The 22,494-nt window shown below is 36.3% G+C and overlaps 1 protein-coding gene across 1 annotated transcript in view; it reads right to left on the reverse strand.

The window, feature by feature from the left end:
- Positions 1–22,494, reverse strand: part of LOC134538730 (neither inactivation nor afterpotential protein C) — a 180,052-nt gene that overhangs the window by 110,052 nt on the left and 47,506 nt on the right. The window contains exons 5-7 of the mRNA XM_063380190.1: positions 12,015–12,124; positions 10,486–10,622; positions 9,392–9,539 (exon numbers count right to left, since the gene is read on the reverse strand). Coding sequence (XP_063236260.1) covers positions 9,392–9,539; positions 10,486–10,622; positions 12,015–12,124 — 395 coding nt within the window. The remainder of the gene's footprint in view (positions 1–9,391; positions 9,540–10,485; positions 10,623–12,014; positions 12,125–22,494) is intronic.

Here is a 22,494-nt window from a genome sequence, read left to right on the forward strand (position 1 = left end):
GGGGTCAATTACAGACCCTCAGTCAAAGCAGTATCGAATCACGGGTCTCCCAATTGAGACTCCTCACAAGTCAGATGCCAATGAACAGCTGACGTTTGCCCGCGTATACACAGGATCGTAGAGTCTATGCTGGAGGTCATTGAATCCGCGAATTTTTCCAGTCCCTAGCTATAAGCCGCTAAGGGCGAAAACTGGCAAATTCGAACGACACATTTGAGTGGCACGGACTTTCTGTGCCTGTGAATTGGGCAGTAACGAACTTTAGCATGGAATTGAGTTTTGCCAGATTGTCACCATAGACTCGCATAAGTCAAAACTGCAGTTCAACCTAATACTACGTCATACGCATTCTGGATATCGGTTGCTGATTGATTCCATACGATTTGACGATGATACGTAATTGTAATGAAGGATTAGTGAATTAAATATCTGAGTGTGCGCGGAAAAGTTATATGGGCAAGCGTGTCAGTTAACGGACATAAACTTTTCGAGGATTTTGAATGGCCAAAAGGAACATTTTTAGGAGCTTTCCCATTATATATACAATAGTTTAAATTGATAGTTTGATATATATTTTAATTATCCAGTTTTACAGGAATCAGAGTCAGTGGAAGTAAAATGTCTGAGATACTTTAATCCCATATATATTTACCTGGCATGACGAGATTATTAAGAACGCCTATGTATTTGGTATAAAAAGCTGAGTATATAAATTAATTTACAGTTTTATACGCATTGTGGGTTATATGGAAAATGTCTATATTAAGAGTTACTACTTTTGCAGCGGCAGCCATGATCGTTACGAATGTGAGTTTGGCATTTAATAAATTTCAGAGGAATGATAAACTTTAGCTGATATTTTTTAAATCTTGCAAACACATTTTCACTCTTTTCAATATAAATGAAAAACTTGTTGATAACTTGTTTTTTTTTTTTTTTAAATCTCACATAGGTTGCTCAAGGTGGTACTCAGGCTTCGCGGAATCGAGTATAGATAGTGCTTGTTTCGGGCAGCTGAGTGTATGACTCTCTTGTTAGCTTGCGTGTGGGGAATTTGTCAACATTGACCGTGAAAGTTGAAGGTCAGTGTCATGAAAATATTTACACAGTTTGTAAATATGATCTGATTTATATTTAGAAGAGTAGAATAATTAAGTGACCATGAATGAATAAAACATTAAAAATAACAGAACTTATAAATTTAATTTTAAAAATAAAAATCGTGACATAGTATCCCGCCTGAGGCAGGGTCTACATGGATGCCACTCACAGGAGTAGACTCTCCTACCCCAGGGACAGACCTGTAGCTCCGGCCAGCCTGGGTAATGCGTGAGACGAGATGAGACGAGGTATGGAGCAGCTGCGAAATGAATTAGTGGGGGAGGGGGAACGGGAGTACCCCGAGAAAACCGAGAGGCCGCGGAAACGTCTGCCAAGTTTCCCACTTGCGAACAATCCGGGTTAGACACCGCCTTTGGTAGGAGACGAACCTTTTAACCACACAACCACCGCACCTTCTTATATAAAGAGTCAGGGATAAAACAATATATCTATGAAAAAAGATTGGTTGTCTGTAAAGTCGGTTTACGGTCGATAGTTTAACGTGACAACGTCATAACAAAACATTGATGAAATTATTGCATACTTTTATGAATAAAATTCTATCCTTTTCATTTTAATAATAAAAGAATTAATACTTGAAATATACTAGTAATCAGATTTTTAAAATGCAAGAATAATTAACATTTATTGCCGAAATTGTTGTTGTAATATATACTATAATAAAACAGTAGTTTTTTTTCTGTCTGTCTGTCTGTTTGTACGTGGTGTTCTACAAAACTACTATACGAATTTTAATGAGGTTTTAAAGTTAACTTGAGCGTAGCAGAGAAAGAAATATAAGCTTTATTTCATCAAAATCAGCTCAAGGAAAGAAAAGAATTCTTAATTTTATGACATAGGTTCAATATAATCATTATAAGAAGCCATTAAGTTTTGCTATTGTAAGGAACTAAGTAGAGAGTAAGAAAAAATAAAGATCCTGACAGTTTGTAGTATCGCCATATTTGTTTCAATTTTCAAAACCCTTTTAGTATATTACATTTAAATTTCAGAAAAAAATAATGTTTCATAGACACATAAATAGTGAGTGCGTGTCATTTCTCTATGTCCACGAGGTCTCGCAGCGTCAATTTTCTCCTTGGGGCGAACCCGTCCGCTTGATTAAATAAACAGCTTTTATCGTTGAATGATTTCATGATTTAATTCATGAAAATCTGCTCTCAAAAAACAGTAAGTTTTATAGACATTCAATAGGTGTGTCTCTCGCTCTCTCTCTGAAAATCAATTTATGAATCGTTACAAATTTATTTCCTTTATTCATATCAGGATCTTTGTTTGTTGTGGTTGCGTGTTTTTCTGGGAATTGTTACAATATGTAAGATTGTGTTTAGTCACAGAATAAACTATTAACAGAAGCGACAAAGTGGGTTTACCCGCGTACTCGCTCATCGTTTGTTTACTTTTCGGTCGCCATCTTTTCGGGGCGCGTTTAGCCAATGCTGGGATAGGAGTTTAGTCGGAATTGAATTAAGTACTGTATTAGTTAGTGATTGCGAGTGAATTCTGGCATTGTAAATGGTTTAATTATGTAGGCTTCACATTTTCGTACATTGATTAACATTATGCAAGGTTTTTTTGTTGTTTTATATTGACGTCTAATATCTTTGTACAAACGTGTACACACAGAAGAACTGACAAGATGGACAAAATAAGCTAAACAAAATGACAATGATATGTTGTCCTCCCATTAAGAGCTAAAATTTACAGACAAGAAAGTTTCTTCAGTTAGTGTCAATAAGAAAATGGTTAAGTAAACTTAAATGTTAAATTAATTTGTGTTATGAGATTCTACTTATTTAACAAGCCAAAAAAAAGTAGGTAGCTGTTTAGGCCTACATTAGAAATACCTAGATATGATGTGCATTTACAAAGTTTATTATAAGTATGTAAATACATATTTTATACGTGTTAACTACATAACGTAGAGGCCGATTAAAAGCAACGACTTAAATAAATTCACTCTCAACAATATTTATATTAGGCCTACAGGAAAATAAATCATACGTATGTTAAGTGTGGCATTTGTAATATAAATGGCATATTAAATAATAGACAAAAATCACTCTACATTTTGATTGCTGTAGTCTTAGGTGCATTGTGGCAAAAAATAAATAAATAAAGGCATCGAGACACGTTGCTTGGCAGTAAGCAGAGAGTTACACAAATATCACGCATTCTTTCCAGCAAACGAGATGCACAAGAAGACGCCTACCGGCTTTCAATAATTATTTAATAACATGTCGACGAGTTACACCAAAAATTATACATTCTTTCTGAAATAAATTTGTTCGGCATTTACTGCACAATTCCCTGAATCACGGAACACAAGGCTAGAATGCGCACGAACTAGCTTATTTATTCCAATACAAAAGAATAATGTTGATTGGAATCACGCATGCATACTCTAAATACTATGAATTCAAACATATTTGTGAACTTTACGACGAATTATTGTATTTACTACAACACAAACTGTTCATTAAATCATACGCCCCTTACTTTAAATGGGAAAACATTGTTTATTTACATTCGTGTACGCCCCGAGAGAATCAGATTGCTGGTACGCACTAACCAAGGATAAAACCACATTTTGTCGCTTCTGTTACCAATTGTTTCTGTGGTTTAGTTGCAAGTTTATGTTTTATTATTGTGTGAGTTTTCGGGTTGGTTTCCATCTCTTTAAGCTGCCAGCAAAGATAAGAAATCATAGCTGAAAGGAATGAGTACGTAAAGTAGGTTTCATTATTTAATTAATAATATAATATATAAATCCTACTATAATAATTAAATGTGAAAGTGTGTTTGTCTGTTTGTCCTTCTTTCACTCAGCAATGGAGCAACAGATCGACATGATTTTATTTTGCATATCGATAGTTTAAGGGCCGGAGAGACATAGACTAGATATAATTATGAAATTCCATATCTGAAGGAGTGAAATGGTGGTAATTTAAGTTTTATAATAGAAAATCATAGGAGGTAGTTCATAAACACACAAACAGTGATTTTGTGCAATTTCTCTATGTCCGCCACACGGTCATACATTAAAGCCTGGCAACTTCCTATTCTTCTCCTCGGCGAAACCCATTCGTTAAGTGAAGCTCGCGGCTGCAAGCGAACTTAAGGCACTAATAATAGTTTAGTTTATAATTCGTAAAAAAATGGCGTTGCCTTTAATTTCTAGCATTCTATCGTTTGGTACGTCCATAATGTCCTGCCTATGTGTCCTTCCCAAAAAATGAAGCTGAAGATTGGCGTCCTGGTTTTGCTGATGCGAAGCCTTAATGCACCGAGATTGTGCAATCGATAATACTTCGCAATCAAAATTTCTCGATTTTCAAATGTATGTCTTAGGTCTTGAAACATGATAGTATTGATGTTACTTATATTGTGATGTTTAGCCCGGGCAACGCCGGGTACTTCAGCTAGTAAGCAATAAAACATTAACTTTTCACTTCACTTTATAAACAGTCGACGAAACAGTTCACGTGTAGATGACTTGTAATTAATTTTAAAAACTGGCGTTTAGCTATAAAGTTTAAATATAATTATGAACAAGTTTTCATATAAATAAACTGTAATCAAATATCTATAATCAATTATATGAATCACCATATTTTTTTTAGTCAATTGTAACATAACCTATTATTACTGCACTCGCCGACAGAGTAACAGAACACAGCGTAACGGAACAATGAGCGTGACGGGACACAGCGTGACGGAACACAGCGTAACGGAACAATTTGCGTAACGGGACACTTTTTCGTGCGTGCAGCCGGCGTTCATAGATTTATTAGACGTTGTCACGTCAAAAAAACAGACATATTAAGGTTTGAAGAAACATTTTAAACCCATAAATAACATACATTTAAAATAAAAAAATAATTGTGAGCGAGTCTTTCAGTACTCGTCAAAGATTTGTAACATCTAACCTCGATAAGGAGCTAATACATGTGTAATTCTTTAAAATAACGCCGAGCGTGATAAACATACGCAAACTGTGTTATCAACTAAATTTCTGGACGCAAATCACACGTAGTATCCGCACCCGCCGCTAGAATCAGCCGCTGGAGTAGCCACGTTGACTATCGAATCATTCGATTTGCAGAACGAAATTTTTAACTATATAATGAAACGGCTCCGAAAAAAAAATACCCCATGAATAATTAGTAAGTATACTGGCTTTGGACCTGATATTCGACAAGGAATATTATTATTAGAGTACTACCCATATTTTCCAAATCAATTAAACAGATAATACTATAACGTTTCCCTTTGTCTTTGTGAACTTTGGTTACCCATATTTTTCAAATCAATTAAACAGTTAATACTATGTTTCCTTTTGTCTTTGTGAACTTTGGTTACCCATAATTTTCCAAATCAATTAAACAGTTAATTCTATAACGTTTCCCTTTGTCTTTGTGAACTTTGGTTACCCATATATTCCAGATAAATTAAACAATTAATACTATAACGTTTCCCTTCGTCCTTGAGAACTTTGGTTACCCATATTTCCCAGATAAATTAAACAATTAATACTATAACGTTTCCCCTTGTCTTTGTGAACTTTGGTTACCCATATTTTCCAGATAAACTAAACAGTTAATACTATAACGTTTCCCTTCGTCTTTGTGAACTTTGGTTACCCATATTTTTCCAAATCAATTAAACAGTTAATACTATAACGTTTCCCTTTGTCTTTGTGAACTTTGGTTACCCATATTTTCCAGATAAACTAAACAGTTAATACTATAACGTTTCCCTTCGTCCTTGCGAATTTTGGTTACCCATATTTCCCAGATAAATTAAACAATTAATACTATAACGTTTCCCCTTGTCTTTGTGAACTTTGGTTACCCATATTTCCCAGATAAATTAAACAATTAATACTATAACGTTTCCCCTTGTCTTTGTGAACTTTGGTTACCCATAATTTTCCAAATCAATTAAACAGTTAATACTATAACGTTTCCCTTTGTCTTTGTGAACTTTGGTTACCCACATATTCCAGATAAATTAAACAGTTAATACTATAACGTTTCCCTTCGTCCTTGCGAACTTTGGTTACCCATATTTCCCAGATAAATTAAACAATTAATTCTATAACGTTTCCCCTTGTCTTTGTGAACTTTGGTTACCCATATTTTCCAGATAAACTAAACAGTTAATACTATAACGTTTCCCTTCGTCTTTGTGAACTTTGGTTACCAATATTTTTCCAAATCAATTAAACAGTTAATACTATAACGTTTCCCTTCGTCTTTGTGAACTTTGGTTACCCATATTTTTCCAAATCAATTAAACAGTTAATACTATAACGTTTCCCTTCGTCTTTGTGAACTTTGGTTACCCATATTTTTCCAAATCAATTTAACAGTTAATACTATAACGTTTCCATTTGTCTTTGTGAACTTTGGTTACCCATATTTTTCCAAATCAATTAAACTGTTAATACTATAACGTTTCCCTTTGTCTTTGTGAACTTTGGTTACCCATATATTCCAGATAAATTAAACAGTTAATACTATAACGTTTCCCTTCGTCCTTGCGAACTTTGGTTACCCATATTTCCCAGATAAATTAAACAATTATTACTATAACGTTTCCCCTTGTCTTTGTGAACTTTGGTTACCCATAATTTTCCAAATCAATTAAACAGTTAATACTATAACGTTTCCCTTTGTCTTTGTGAACTTTGGTTACCCATATATTCCAGATAAATTAAACAGTTAATACTATAACGTTTCCCTTCGTCCTTGCGAACTTTGGTTACCCATATTTCCCAGATAAATTAAACAATTAATACTATAACGTTTCCCCTTGTCTTTGTGAACTTTGGTTACCCATATTTTCCAGATAAACTAAACAGTTAATACTATAACGTTTCCCTTCGTCTTTGTGAACTTTGGTTACCCATATTTTTCCAAATCAATTAAACAGTTAATACTGTAACGTTTCCCTTCGTCTTTGTGAACTTTGGTTACCCATATTTTTCCAAATCAATTAAACAGTTAATACTATAACGTTTCCCTTCGTCTTTGTGAACTTTGGTTACCCATATATTCCAGATAAATTAAACAGTTAATACTATAACGTTTCCCTTCGTCCTTGCGAACTTTGGTTACCCATATTTTTCCAAATCAATTAAACAGTTAATACTATAACGTTTCCATTTGTCTTTGTGAACTTTGGTTACCCATATTTTTCCAAATCAATTAAACAGTTAATACTATAACGTTTCCCTTTGTCTTTGTGAACTTTGGTTACCCATATATTCCAGATAAATTAAACAGTTAATACTATAACGTTTCCCTTCGTCCTTGCGAACTTTGGTTACCCATATTTCCCAGATAAATTAAACAATTAATAGTATAACGTTTCCCCTTGTCTTTGTGAACTTTGGTTACCCATAATTTTCCAAATCAATTAAACAGTTAATACTATAACGTTTCCCTTTGTCTTTGTGAACTTTGGTTACCCATATATTCCAGATAAATTAAACAGTTAATACTATAACGTTTCCCTTCGTCCTTGCGAACTTTGGTTACCCATATTTCCCAGATAAATTAAACAATTAATACTATAACGTTTCCCCTTGTCTTTGTGAACTTTGGTTACCAATATTTTCCAGATAAACTAAACAGTTAATACTATAACGTTTCCCTTCGTCTTTGTGAACTTTGGTTACCCATATTTTTCGAAATCAATTAAACAGTTAATACTGTAACGTTTCCCTTCGTCTTTGTCAACTTTGGTTACCCATATTTTTCCAAATCAATTAAACAGTTAATACTATAACGTTTCCCTTCGTCTTTGTGAACTTTGGTTACCCATATTTTTCCAGATCAATTTAACAGTTAATACTATAACGTTTCCATTTGTCTTTGTGAACTTTGGTTACCCATATTTTTCCAAATCAATTAAACAGTTAATACTGTAACGTTTCCCTTCGTCTTTGTGAACTTTGGTTACCCATATTTTTCCAAATCAATTAAACAGTTAATACTATAACGTTTCCCTTCGTCTTTGTGAACTTTGGTTACCCATATTTTTCCAAATCAATTAAACAGTTAATACTATAACGTTTCCATTTGTCTTTGTGAACTTTGGTTACCCATATTTTTCCAAATCAATTAAACAGTTAATACTATAACGTTTCCCTTTGTCTTTGTGAACTTTGGTTACCCATATATTCCAGATAAATTAAACAGTTAATACTATAACGTTTCCCTTCGTCCTTGCGAACTTTGGTTACCCATATTTCCCAGATAAATTAAACAATTAATACTATAACGTTTCCCCTTGTCTTTGTGAACTTTGGTTACCCATAATTTTCCAAATCAATTAAACAGTTAATACTATAACGTTTCCCTTTGTCTTTGTGAACTTTGGTTACCCATATATTCCAGATAAATTAAACAGTTAATACTATAACGTTTCCCTTCGTCCTTGCGAACTTTGGTTACCCATATTTCCCAGATAAATTAAACAATTAATACTATAACGTTTCCCCTTGTCTTTGTGAACTTTGGTTACCCATATTTTCCAGATAAACTAAACAGTTAATACTATAACGTTTCCCTTCGTCTTTGTGAACTTTGGTTACCCATATTTTTCCAAATCAATTAAACAGTTAATACTGTAACGTTTCCCTTCGTCTTTGTGAACTTTGGTTACCCATATTTTTCCAAATCAATTAAACAGTTAATACTATAACGTTTCCCTTCGTCTTTGTGAACTTTGGTTACCCATATTTTTCCAAATCAATTAAACAGTTAATACTATAACGTTTCCCTTCGTCTTTGTGAACTTTGGTTACCCATATTTTTCCAAATCAATTAAACAGTTAATACTATAACGTTTCCCTTCGTCTTTGTGAACTTTGGTTACCCATATTTTTCCAAATCAATTAAACAGTTAATACTATAACGTTTCCATTTGTCTTTGTGAACTTTGGTTACCCATATTTTTCCAAATCAATTAAACAGTTAATACTATAACGTTTCCCTTTGTCTTTGTGAACTTTGGTTACCCATATATTCCAGATAAATTAAACAGTTAATACTATAACGTTTCCCTTCGTCCTTGCGAACTTTGGTTACCCATATTTCCCAGATAAATTAAACAATTAATACTATAACGTTTCCCTTTGTCTTTGTGAACTTTGGTTCGCGCCATCCGCCACAGACGGCAGCACCGTGGTCACACATTTCCGTTCCGCGTGACTTCCGTTGCCGAATGCCCGCGCCCCGAGGGCTGAGGCGTCACTCACTCGGAGATGAAGTCGTTGTAGAGCTGGGACCAGTTGGCCGGCCGGGAGAGGGTGGGGGGCGGGTTGCGGACGATCTGGAACAGCGCCCTCGTGGGGTGCATGTCCTGGAAGGGAGCCTTGCCGTCCCCCAGCTCGATGGCGGTTATGCCTGCGAACAAGCGCGCGTCGCGCCGAAAACATGTTTCACACCGTTCTGAAAAAAAATTTAATAGAATAACATAATTAGAGACCGGAAAAATTCGCGTATTCCTTTCGAGACAGGCTGGAATCAAAACTCGTTGAGCTTAATGCTGCGTCAGTGATTAGACCACAATTTACCTGAAGGAATCTGAGCCAATGGCAAACACTCAACAAAATAAGTATCGAATCACAAGAATCGCAGTAAAAAGGTGTCCCGAGTCGGTAGCCAATGACCAGGTGATAGTTGCCCGAGTACATAGAGAATCGTGGAGTCTATCCTAGTGGTCATTGAAACCGCGAATTTTTCCAGTCGCTAAACATAAGGTTCTAAAGCTGGTTTAAGCTGCTCTTAAACCACGATATATCTTAAATACTTTTCGTAAACAGACACAACTTGGGTTATGTCACACAGTTTTAAGTCACGCTATTTTGTAGTTGATACAGTGTTGTTTTCATGTAAATGTACAAATTTACAAATATCTGTAATTTTACATCCGTATTTAAGTTACATTTACAAAAAATAATACAGTGTATACTTAATTGATAACTAAAAATTACCAATGAGCCAAAAACTGGTTTTATAATTAAAAAAAGCGTGCTTGGTTATGGTTAGACCGTAGGTAGTCACTCGTCCCGGAAACGGTTTCCTGCCAAACCTTTTTATCTTCCGTACCCATCTCCAGAAGTTGTGATGCGTTTACAACTTATTATTATTTTTTTTCGTAATGAACCTGCAGACGAAGATTGTAAGTCGTATTCAGGTTCATCCAGAAAATTAAAAAAAAAATAAATAAATAAAAAATCGATCACAAGAATAGATTTTATTGTGTTTGCAGTTACAACAACTGCCACTGTTCGAAACGGCTGGTTCTCTTCCGTAAAATGAACTTCTCAGCTACGACTTCGGAGCTCACCCAGGGACCAGACGTCAGCCCTGTTGTCGTAGCCGGCGTCCTCGATCTCCTTCCGGTTGCTGGTGACAACTTCCGGCGCCATCCAGCATGGCGACCCGATGCACGTCTGTCGCTTGTCCAGCGCACTGCGCAGCTTCCTGCAAGGAACATCAATTAATTAATTAATTAACATTTAACTTCTCATTGACTCGGAGGACATCAAACAAGGATCTTATTGTTTTCGTTATTTTTTTCGGAATTATTTACGTCCGCGCTTAAAAGGGCCCGGTCCCAGACGCAATGTAATATCGCGGATTATTTAGGTTGCAAGGTAGACTGCAAACATATATAACTTTGCACTGCCTTGATGGTTACTTCACCACTACTCTCTGCGCATGTGGAACAGTCAACTGCCAGCTAGCAGTAGAGACAACGATACACTTCTGTCCACTCAAAAGAAATCAACCGTTAGGGAAGCATATGGGAGCAGATTATATAGGAATGTGTGTTTTAGCCTGACAAAAAAAAATAATCTGCGATATTCACGGGTCTCTAACAATGTTGGTTATTTATTTTTTGTTTGTTTTAAATGTTATTTAAGGTATAGCCTATTCCTGCTAATTTTATGCAACAGTGCTATAGCGTTTCATATTTCGTCCCGAACTTTGTTACCGGACATTAACTTACAGAGTAACTTGAGAGATGCCATATGTCACATTATATTTAAAAATTGCATTATTTAGGCTATTACCGCTATACTGGTAAAAATATAAAACGTTTGTGACAAAACTTAAAATGTAAGAAAGCTGTCGAAGTAAATTGACCGCAAAAGCCCTTTAATGAAGAGTTAGGATTTTTTATTTGTCTTTCAACCCTTGTTATTTTCCACCTCTTGCTGTAATGGTTGGTCATTTAAAAATAATTTCGAATGAAAGTTGTAGATAAAATTTTGGGGTTTTACAATTAAAAGTAATAAATTTAATAGTGTACAAGAATAAATTAAATAATAAATTGAATCATTTGTATTGAATTATCGCTATTTTGTATGGATACAAAGAAGGAGTGAAATTAAATCTACAATTTAATTGATAAATTTACTTATTTGCACTCATTAATTCAAATATGTTTATTACTTTAACGAAGAGATTATTTTAACTATAACTTTTATACATGTTTGCTATTTATTTTCTTCCAATCTGCGTTATTCTGTTAAGGATAGGACGATGATAGGAAATGTAGGAAACGAATGGGAGTGTTTCAAGTTTAATGTGCCTCGAAAAAGTCAAACCGATGGTTGTTCCAATCGAGTGGAAGAGAGACAGACGCGGCGCAAGCGTACAATGTGCGTAACGGGACAATGTGCGTAACGGGACAATGTGCGTAACGGGACAATGCGCGTAACGGGACAATGTGCGTAACGGGACAGTGCGCATAACGGGACACTTTTTTCGTGCGTGCAGCCGGCGTTCATCGATTTTTTAGACGTTGTCACGTCAGAAAACAACAGTTTGACCGCGTGTGAGGATGAGGAGGCGGTATTCGCGACTCACCTGGCCAGCTGGAAGCCCACCAGCTTGACCTCGCCCTCCTTGGTCAGCAGCACGTTGCCGCCCTTCACGTCGCGGTGCATCACGTGAGCCTCGTGGAAGTCGACGAGCGCCTGCGCACACACCACCACGACGCCGTGATCCTCAACCGCTCGGCCGAGACGGGAAACCTTCTTTTCACAGACGAGAGAGCCACGCCCGAAGTTCCCCGAAGTTCACGCTCGCTTTTTTTAATTTTTGGTTTCACATTATCTTTAATGTAGCTATCCTAACCAAATCAACCGTCCACAATGTTTTAAAGTATTTATAATGTAGCTAACCTAACCTAATTGACCATTAGAAGGACCTGCAAAATTAGCGGATTCATTTACCTCTAGGATAGACTCCACAGTCCTTTAAATACTCGCGGAAATGACACCTGTTCATTGGCTACTGACGCGTGAGACGTCTCAACTAGGCTGTCCATAATTCGGCACTTTCTTGGTTTAGTGTTTCCCATTGGCTCACAGTTCCCCGGATAAAATGTGGACCAAACGCAGAAGCGGTACGAAGGTATAGTTGTTTTGATACAAGCCTATCTCTAAATGAATCTGCGAATTTTGCATGTCTCTAACGATTAGTTATAATGAGTTACAATCAACAAAAAAAAAACCGAAGATGCACGATCGGGCGTTCGGCTCTCTCGTCTGTGAAAAGAAGGCCTCCCGGCCGAGATCAGGTCGAGGATCGTGAAGCAGTGTCCGGTGGCCAGGGAACGATCCGGGATCTTCTTCGCCCCTGGCAGAAATTGTGATTGGCAAACCCTTACCGCCCCTCACCACCTCCACAAGGATAAGCTACACTCGTACCAGGCATAATATGTTCTGAATGCCACACAAACACACTAGAACCTGAGTAATAAACATATCTATTGAAAAATCAATTATTGATAATTAGAGGCCTGCAAAATTCGCGGATTCATTTTGTGATATGCTACAATTCAAATAATTATACCTTAGCGCTGCTTCTACCACTGGTTCACTGTTAATCTGGATTAATGAGGGCTAATTAGAGACTCTCGCTCAAAGAAGTGTCGAATCACAGACAATCAGTCGAGACGACTCACAAGTCAGCAGCCAATGAACAAGTGGCATTTGCCCGAGTGTGTAGAGTGTAGTAGAGTCTATCCTGGAGGTAATTGAATCCGCGAATTTTGTAGGTATCTATTGATAGTAGGTGTATTTGGTATGTATGGGGGCACTGGCTCACGGCTGGGGAGCCGGGGAGCCACGGCGGCCATCTTGGATTACGTCACTTCCGGCGGCCATCTTGGATTAGGCTACTTCCGGCAGCCATCTTGGATTTGACCTTGACCTTTGACCCAGGCGGCCATTTTGTTTTCATCCGCCATTTTGTTTTCTAGAAAATACCACCATTTTGAGTTTCGTCCGCCATCTTGAAAATCTTTATTTATTATCCGATTTTAATGAAAACAAATTTAAAAATTAAAAAATTAATAATCAAAATTTTTAAATAAAAAAAAATTATTTAATAAAATTTTAATTAAAAACCTACGCATCGAACACCCCACTCCTCTAAATTACAAATAAACCATCTAGCACCCCACTCCTCTGTTACAATGATATCGTCATCGAGCACCACACTCATCCCTGTTACAATTTTTCGTTACACGGCATTCTTTAAAATAAATTTATTATCAAAATAAAAAATATAAACCATCGTTGTCTGCCAGAGGCAGCCATCTTATTTAGTGGAGACCGCCATCTTGATTTCATCTGATGGATGTTATCATCGGGTGTAGGTTTCTAAAGTACGTTAGTGTATGTAAGGTCGAGTTACTATCCCGTACCAGCATTATTATGATCCTTATAGACAAAAATCCACAAAACCCACAAAAATCCACAAAAATCCACAAAAATCCACAAAAATCCACAAAATCCACAGTCATTTTGCTGTTGTAACCGTCATTTTTTCTTAAAGTCTTATCATTTATAGGTTTTACCTAAAATATATGTTATCAATACTATCGTTGTGGATGCGTTAGTTAAAGTAATGATAATATTAAAAAAACATTTATTACACCATCTTAGCAGGGCCAGAAATTTTTCAGAGTCCTAACTCACAAGTGATATTCTCTTCTCATGTTTGCGTACTCGTATTTAAAAGGCTGCATGGAAGCAATTATTTTTAATGTCTGTGTATAATTACATTCCTAAACAAGTTCATGTTTGCGTACCCATGTTTTAAAAGCTGCATGGAAGCAGATATGTTTAATGTTTTCGTACATGTTTTCACAACAGAACCTATAAATAAAAAAAAATGAAACTATATAAAACAAAGTCTCAGCGTTGCGGATGCGATGGTTATAGTAATAATACTTAATAACTTTTTCTTCCATCAAATTTAATTACTTACTACTGCATAGCCGTCACAGGAACCAGAAATTTTTCAGAGTCCTAACCCACAAGTAGATAAGTATATCTTCTAAGTAGGTACATGTTTGCGTACACATGTTTAAAGAGCTGCACGGAAGCAGATATTTTAAATGTTTAGGTATATATCTATCCCCCTCCCCTAAAATTTTTAATGACAGAAAAAACACAAGCAGCTTTAATCGTTCACGAGAATATTATGCTACAAACAAAAATACCGAATCACATTTTTTCAGTATTAGATGTTCCCCTATCTTCACGAGAGAGACCACATCCGACACATAACATTTTACGTTTCAACTTAATGTCTGATCGCTATAGTGTATATGATGCAGTTACAACACTCACCTCAGCCATTACCTACTGTCGCTACGAGCAAAGCCATTACCTACTGCCACTACGAGATGCACTTCATATCAAATGAAAAAAGTAATTTTTTAAGTCGTGGCAAGAAGTCGAAGTAAATAAAATATAAAAAAAATATTTAACATATTTAATAAAAAACACAGACTCCTTCACACCATCTTCTCACCCCTTGTTAACACAATACCATTCAGAAGGCGTTACCGTCCCCCTTCACAACACCCCGCTCCGCAGTACTTTCCATACTAGCCATCAATTACTCTGCCCACACAACTATACAAGCATCACGCAGCTCCAAAGTCGATATCCCCCCTCCCCTTCACAGCAGCAATATCCTCCACAGTCAGAGTGGAGGTGTTCACAGGTACATCTGCGATGTCTTCCCTGGACTCTTCGTCTTCATCCATCGCAAGAGCTTGTTCCTGGCCGCTAGCCTCCTGACAGCACGCATAGAACTCATCAACAATCTTCTCATAGGTGGCCCGGCACATCTTACTAGCTCTGTTGATAACTACGAATGATACATCCTAAGGCTGCAATTGTTCAACTGTCCCCACCCCTCTACCCCTTCTATTGCAGTCCTGTTCGTGCGTGCCAAGCACACACGTCACTGACCCACGGCCTTTGACGTCAGCAGACCTACCCCCTCCCCCCTCGTCCTGAACCATCCACACCCCAAGTAGCTGAATCATTTAGACCTGTCGCCACGCGTCCCCAGCCTCCTAATACCATTTTAAGCACCTTCGACGAACATCCCGACCTCTGGCAACTAGTAACAAGTTTCAAACAACACATGAATAAATACATTTTTTATTTATTTTATACTTGCATTTATTAATATAAAAATTTACAACATTTCAAAACATTAAAATTTATACCGCATCAGTAGATTTTATCCAACTGATTTTCACATTTATCGAATCCTAGCCACTTCACAAACAAGGCATCATCTTTCTAATCCATCAATTTTTTTACTTAATAATCGCTTCGGTACTTGGTAGGCTGAATTTCTTCCCCATAGAATCCACCACGTATCATCGAACCTCGTAAATCTTCCAAGTAGTAACAGCCCGGATGGTAATTACGTATTTTAACAACATGGAATATTTCTGTCGACTATTTACATACAAAATCTTCAATTTTAGCTCTAAGTTTTATTGCGTCTAGTTTATTTGCATCGCAATAAACCGTTTCAAGGAGTGAGTTATCTTTTACATTAAAAGACACCATACCAATTTTTTCTGTTACATATAAATCCACTTATTACTCCCCTTTGCTGCGAACTCTCTTCACATGTCTTCCTTTAGAGTTGAATTAAATCATTCATTCACCCATCCTTTTATCTCTGTGAACATAGTTTAATTATTTATTCCGAACAAGGCTACAAGACTTCTTGGCTACAAAGCTACAAGCTACAAGATTCCAATCGGCTACGAGTCTACAATACTACCAGGCTACAAGGCCACGAGGCTACAAGGCTACATCAAACACATAGAAAAAAAATCTTGGTAAAAAGTACCAACTCAGCAAATTTAAAGCTTAATGTAGAGCCGAAACATCCCTGAAATATGTATTTTATGCTTCCTACAAGGCCAAGGGGGTTTTGAACCATTAAATATTCAGCCCTGGCTACAGACTTGACAACAAACATTCAATGAAACGGGCACACATTTGATAAAACATTCAACTCAGCAGGATGCGATATCTAGGATACATTAGCTAAAATACTAAAAGAAACGATAGAATCCAGCTCAAGCCGGCTACAATGCCTCCATCCGCATTTGACTCCAAATGATTTTAGTTACAATGTAGCACGTACCCGCCAAAATTGTTAGTCATTTATTACAAATTTTACATGTTTAAGTTAGAAGTTGTACTACGAGAACCTAACCTTAGCTAGAAATTAGATTACAATAAATAAAACAAAACTTTTTTATCCAAAGTATAATTTTGTTTTTCCCTTTTATACACATGCAGACAAAACAAGTTATTAATGTATGTAGCATGCATTTATTATTTCACGAAGTATAGACCATATTTATTTGGTATTGGGTAAATTTTCTTCATTTTTGCGAGGCAAGTAGAAGACTTAACCTATCTACCAATATATTAGAATATTTCCATGTGGTGTAATAAATCTCTTCAGCTTCTAACATCTTATGTAAATTTTCATTACTATTACTTTTAAGACCCTTGAAGTTCCTTTTTTAATACCAGCCCCAAAGTCATTGAAATTGTAATCGCCCCACTGACCATCATAAGCCTAATCTGAATAATTTAGTTTAATAAGTCGTTTCCATCATTTTGGTCTCAACACTTTATCACAGTATTCGATCTTGTGAGCTCCAAGTTCTTAATCATAATCTTAGTTCTTGTAAGCTTCAGGTGAATCATCGCAGTCTTCGACATTTTCAGCTTTAGGCTGTTCTAAAGTGCTCTCAATTTCATGGAGGAGACTAGAACTTGGTGTAATTTTTTTAATTCCCCATGAAAATGCTACTTTATTCGCTAACTTTTAGTTCCAAATAATTAACAAGACCTGGTATAGTACTATTAGAATCATCTTCTCATTTCCCGTGATCATTATAGTCATCTAATATTTTGCTATCATTTCACTTCCTTGCTTTTATAAACACACCATTCTTAACATTAACCAGCCTTGTTTTACAGATAGAGGGCTTTTGCCATACCTCAAGGGGGAAGAGAATCATCTTACAAACGAGTGTTTCTCGGCTGTACTTAACCTATTTAACGAATGAGTAATGGATATTTTTATTCAAGTGCCATCTGATTAAAATGCGGAAATTTCTTATTTGGTTTCAGGAATTCCAAATACAAACGGATATCTCTCAATATATTCCAAGACCAATACAAAAAATAAAACTCAATAAAAGATATACGACACAACAAAAACTGGAAGCACATTACATTAAATTAATTTATTAACCCAGAATCATTCCTCTATAAGAATACAAATGTGTTTATTACTATTGTGAACACACATTTAAAACACTAATACTCATATTTCAAACACAAATCAGCATATTTCAAAACAATAATCTACACAATTCACCAAAACCGCATATTTCAAGACCAAGAACATAAGTTTGACGTGATGTTCTTTTCTCTTCTAGAGCGACACATGATGTTACAATCATCTAGTTTTCATTGATGCTATAGATGTTAATGCAGGCACGAGGATTCTGTTTCTCGAACAGAGGGATCAGACGAAGTGGATTGGGAAACTCGTTGTTAGTAAAGTTGAACCTTCCCTCAAAGTCATTGTAGCACTGATTAACATGATCAGATGCTCACCCGCATCTAACTTGACCAGAATTGCATACTTAAAACGTATGTGCTCATCTAAGTATTTACAGATTGACCACCGCATATTTTTCTTTGATGCAGGTAGGTATTTCGATGTAGGAGCTAGCTCGAAATGGATCAAGCTTGTTAATGTGTAGTTGTAGTCGCTTAACACCACACAAAGACCATCCAGGTCCCCTTTCATAATTAGTATTCTTCCTCTTTACATATCTTAAAGATGTATTCAGTAATGACATCCTCCACTTCACGAACTGCAAGGAGTGGAACATTCGTGGTTTTGAAGACCCTCTTGTCTTCACATGTACCCATTGGCTCTTTGCAATTGCACTCAAGCACTATGTAATACTTGAGTGGACCATCTTCTTCAATTTCCTCTAGAAGTTGGCTTTTTAGTTTAACCTTGATAGAGTCCAAGTATGTACATGTGCCCTTGACAGAACTGGTATTATTTTCTACTATACAAGTCTTCAAATTACCCCAGATTCCCACTTCTGCAATGATGAGGCCATGGATGTAAGCCAAAACCCACCTCTGTCACCAGCTATGTTCGGCTGGTGCTCAACTTAGGTATGACTACAGGCTTAAGCGTGGCCATTCTCTGCTTCTTAGTTTATAGTGGATCAGGACCCTTGCACACTTTGGTATGTGCTTTCAACTTACCAGCCCTGGCGAACACTTTAGCATAGTTCCCACACGAATACATTTTATGGCTAGGGTTGAGACCGCAAGCCGTCTTCTCATGATGTGTGACATGACTGGAGTTTTCGATGGTTTTGAAGCAGAAGCTACACCAGCTGACTGAAGTCGTGAGGGCAGCACCAGTACATGTTGTAAGATATTACCGCAATTTATCACTGCGAGCAACCATATTTCCACACAGATGACACTGCTTGAGTTCATGCTGCTGGTTGTCAGCACACTTACGTTCATAACGGTAGCAGTTATTAGCTGCCGTATAGGTAGCAGGTCAGAAACGTCATTTCTGCATGGTTGATGTCATCACAAATATCGGTAGTCTGTGCTAAATGTACGGAACATGCGAAGAAAGCCCGACGTATGGAGAACTATAACAGAAGTATTAAGAAAACAATGTAGCTAGCCATTACATGAAAATGTTTGCATACATAACTTCAAACCTACAAACTACAGCTTCAACAAACCAATCCTTAAGTTAGCACTACCATGCCCCCGAAAATAATCTAAAAATCACTAAAATGTTAAAGTACTGTAACTGACAAGTTACACAGAAATAGTCAAAAAATATTCAAAGTCCTGGTAACTGGTAATTTTTACAAATGTTTAAGTACAGAGAAGCATTAAGCTGAAAATATTCAAAGCCCTATATTGTTACATTTTCACACAAAAGATTAAGTACACATAAGTGTTTAGCTCAAAAATTTTCAAAGTCCACACAACCCCCTCTCCACACAAATGTTTAAGTACAGAGAAGCATTAAGCTGAAAAATATTCAAAAGCCCGCACAGTTACATTTTCACACAAAAGTTTAAGTACACAGAAGAAGCTAGCAGAAAAAAATGTTCAAAGTTCTGATAGCTAACAAAATTATTTAAAAGATCATATAGATAGCTATCTAAAAAAGGAAAAAAATGAATACACAGCCTCAAATCCACTCATTTACACGAAATTCCAAAATTTAACCCACAAACTATAACTAATCATACCACCCCTCCATATAACAAAGAAGCCCCTTGCTTGAAACCAACCAAACATAACAATTGTTACAATTTTAGCACAAAACGTAGCTCATGTGCAGGTTTTCACAACAACTCCCGAGTTTCGGTAGGTCTGTGACGTGTGAAGGGGTATGGGGTAAAAACATGTATCAACCATGCAACAAGTATGATTAACCTTTATAGCTTGGACCAAGTACAACCACTATTGGTTTTGCCAATTAGAGATGGGGTCGCGAGGTACTTTCACAATCATGACTCATCTCTCAATAATGTCTGAGAGCCTGAGCTATCCACAACAGTCTCAAGCAATTCACGGCTTCGTGGACCCAAGAGTCCCTCAGCACACAACCATTATCTACACACACAGTTAAACTTCTACATGACAATACTTGACATGGTAAATGTTATAGTTATGAAAGGAAACAGAAAAATTGAAATCCAATACATTTTTGGATTCAGAACATACACATACATGTGTGAAACTAAGCATGGGACTTGAACGAAAACATTAGTTGCTCACGAAACATTTTGTTTAAATAACTTCATACCTACAAACCCACATTAAATTCATAATTTATAGTGATAAATTATCAAACCAACCCACAGCACCATCAAATTAATCCGCACATTAGCATATTGCAGCTACCCCCACCACCCTTTAAATTCAATCTAACATAAAAATCACTCAAATACCACCAATGTAAAAATTACAAGTCGAAAAAATATGCACGAGTTCAAGTATGGAGGTGATCTCATCCATGTCAGTATAGGCTCCTACACAAAAAGAAACAATTAAATGTAACACCCCGGCCACCAAATCATTTAGACCATCCCTAGACACACATAATATCTCTTATGCTGCCATTATTCTGAAAATCACAAGATTCTTTGTTTTTAACACCAGCTACAAAGTCATTATCCTCATCATCTTCTCAGATATCATCGACACAGCAATCATCATGATCAACATACTCATCCAGATTACTGTCATATTTCTTCATCATAGGCATCGAAGTTTCTTCTTTGTCTTGAAATAGCCTTTATAAGTGTCCATCCGTTCTCAAAGTTCGAAGGATGTGGAGAAATGGGCAGAAACATAACCTCACTTTTCACAATAATGATACTTCCACCGTCTTCGGTCTTCCTTGAACCTTTAACATCCTTAATTCCAAGTTCTTTGTCGAGATCAGAAGAGCTACGAACATTCATCCCAAGGAATAACATTCATCAGTGAGCATAACTTTACAAGTCTTGCAATGTCTTTTTAAGCTCTCTCTTAGAGCAAAATACCTGTCACACCGATCAAAACTTAACATTTTATATAGTTGGTTTTTGACATGATCATTCTTTCTCAAAGTAAAACCCCTGTCACAATAACTACACCAGCGACCTTTTCATGACGTTAATAGCACCGATCCAGAATCCATATTAGTTTCTACGACAATAGTCAGAAGCAACCTGAAAGTTCAAACGCGAATACTAAACTTAAATAGAACATTAAAATAAACTATCAGCGAGAGTTAATTCCGAATTTTAAATAATACATGGTTAAGTAGTTCCGCTTCTCACCAACATATTTTCCAACATCTGATTTAAAGTACTTAATTATTTATTTCTAATGAAGTAAACCTTATACAAAGTACATAATATTAGTTAAGGAAATATAAATGTTACCCACATCTGACTACAAATGTAGTCAATTCGGCAGCAAATGTAACCAATTTTCTCCATCTGTCTACAAATGTAACCCTGTAGCCTATGTATTCCGATCTTCACCCCACTTCGTTTCAGAGTATGATGGGTGTATTCATACTGTTTATAAAGCTATGTTATTATGTAGCATGCAGGATGTATACTTGGTGTTCGCAAGAGAAGTAAGGATTCAATAGGGCTCAAGGGAAAGAACATCAAATTTGTCTTGTCCTCGTAACAAGCCACCATTTCTTATATGTAACAAAATAATGAATTTTAATCAAGTGTCATCGTTATTATCATTTGTTTAAACTAACCGAAATTCTCAGCACATAACCAGTCACATGTAGAAATAATCTGACTATGGTGGATTATTACCCCAGAATTCACTGAAAAATGCTATGTGAGAATCAATTTTATTTCTAAATAAGGTCACATTCGTCAGTTCTAAGAGTGAACATTATGGAGGATGTATACTTAGTGTTCGCAAGAGAAGTAAGGATTTGATAGGTCTCAAGAGAAAAGCATCAAATTCTTGTCAGGTAAAAAAAGCAGAACACAAAAAAAAAAAAATTCTGACACAGTAAAGTTGAAGCAAAAGTAGAATTCCATCGAACTTTCACGTGAAAAAATAGGAGCACTCAGAGAAAACCATTAGGGAAAATTGTCGTTTATAAACATCATAAATTAACAATTGTTTTAAAAAAGCCCAAATTAAATCCTGCTTAAGCAACATGAGAGTTCTAGCACAAGTCAGCTTGTGAACTCTTTGCCTAAGCAACACGAGAGTTCTGGCACAAGTCAGCTTGTGAACTCTTTGCTTAAGCAACATGAGAGTTCTGGCACAAGTCAGCTTGTGAACTCTTTGCTTAAGCAGGATTTAATTTGTGCTTTTTTAAAACAATTTTTAATTTATGATGTTTATAAACGACATCTTTCCCTAATGGTTTTCTCTGAGTGCTCCTATTTTTTCAC

Source organism: Bacillus rossius, chromosome 14 (assembly GCF_032445375.1).
Source record: "Bacillus rossius redtenbacheri isolate Brsri chromosome 14, Brsri_v3, whole genome shotgun sequence".
Classification (NCBI taxonomy): domain Eukaryota; kingdom Metazoa; phylum Arthropoda; class Insecta; order Phasmatodea; family Bacillidae; genus Bacillus; species Bacillus rossius.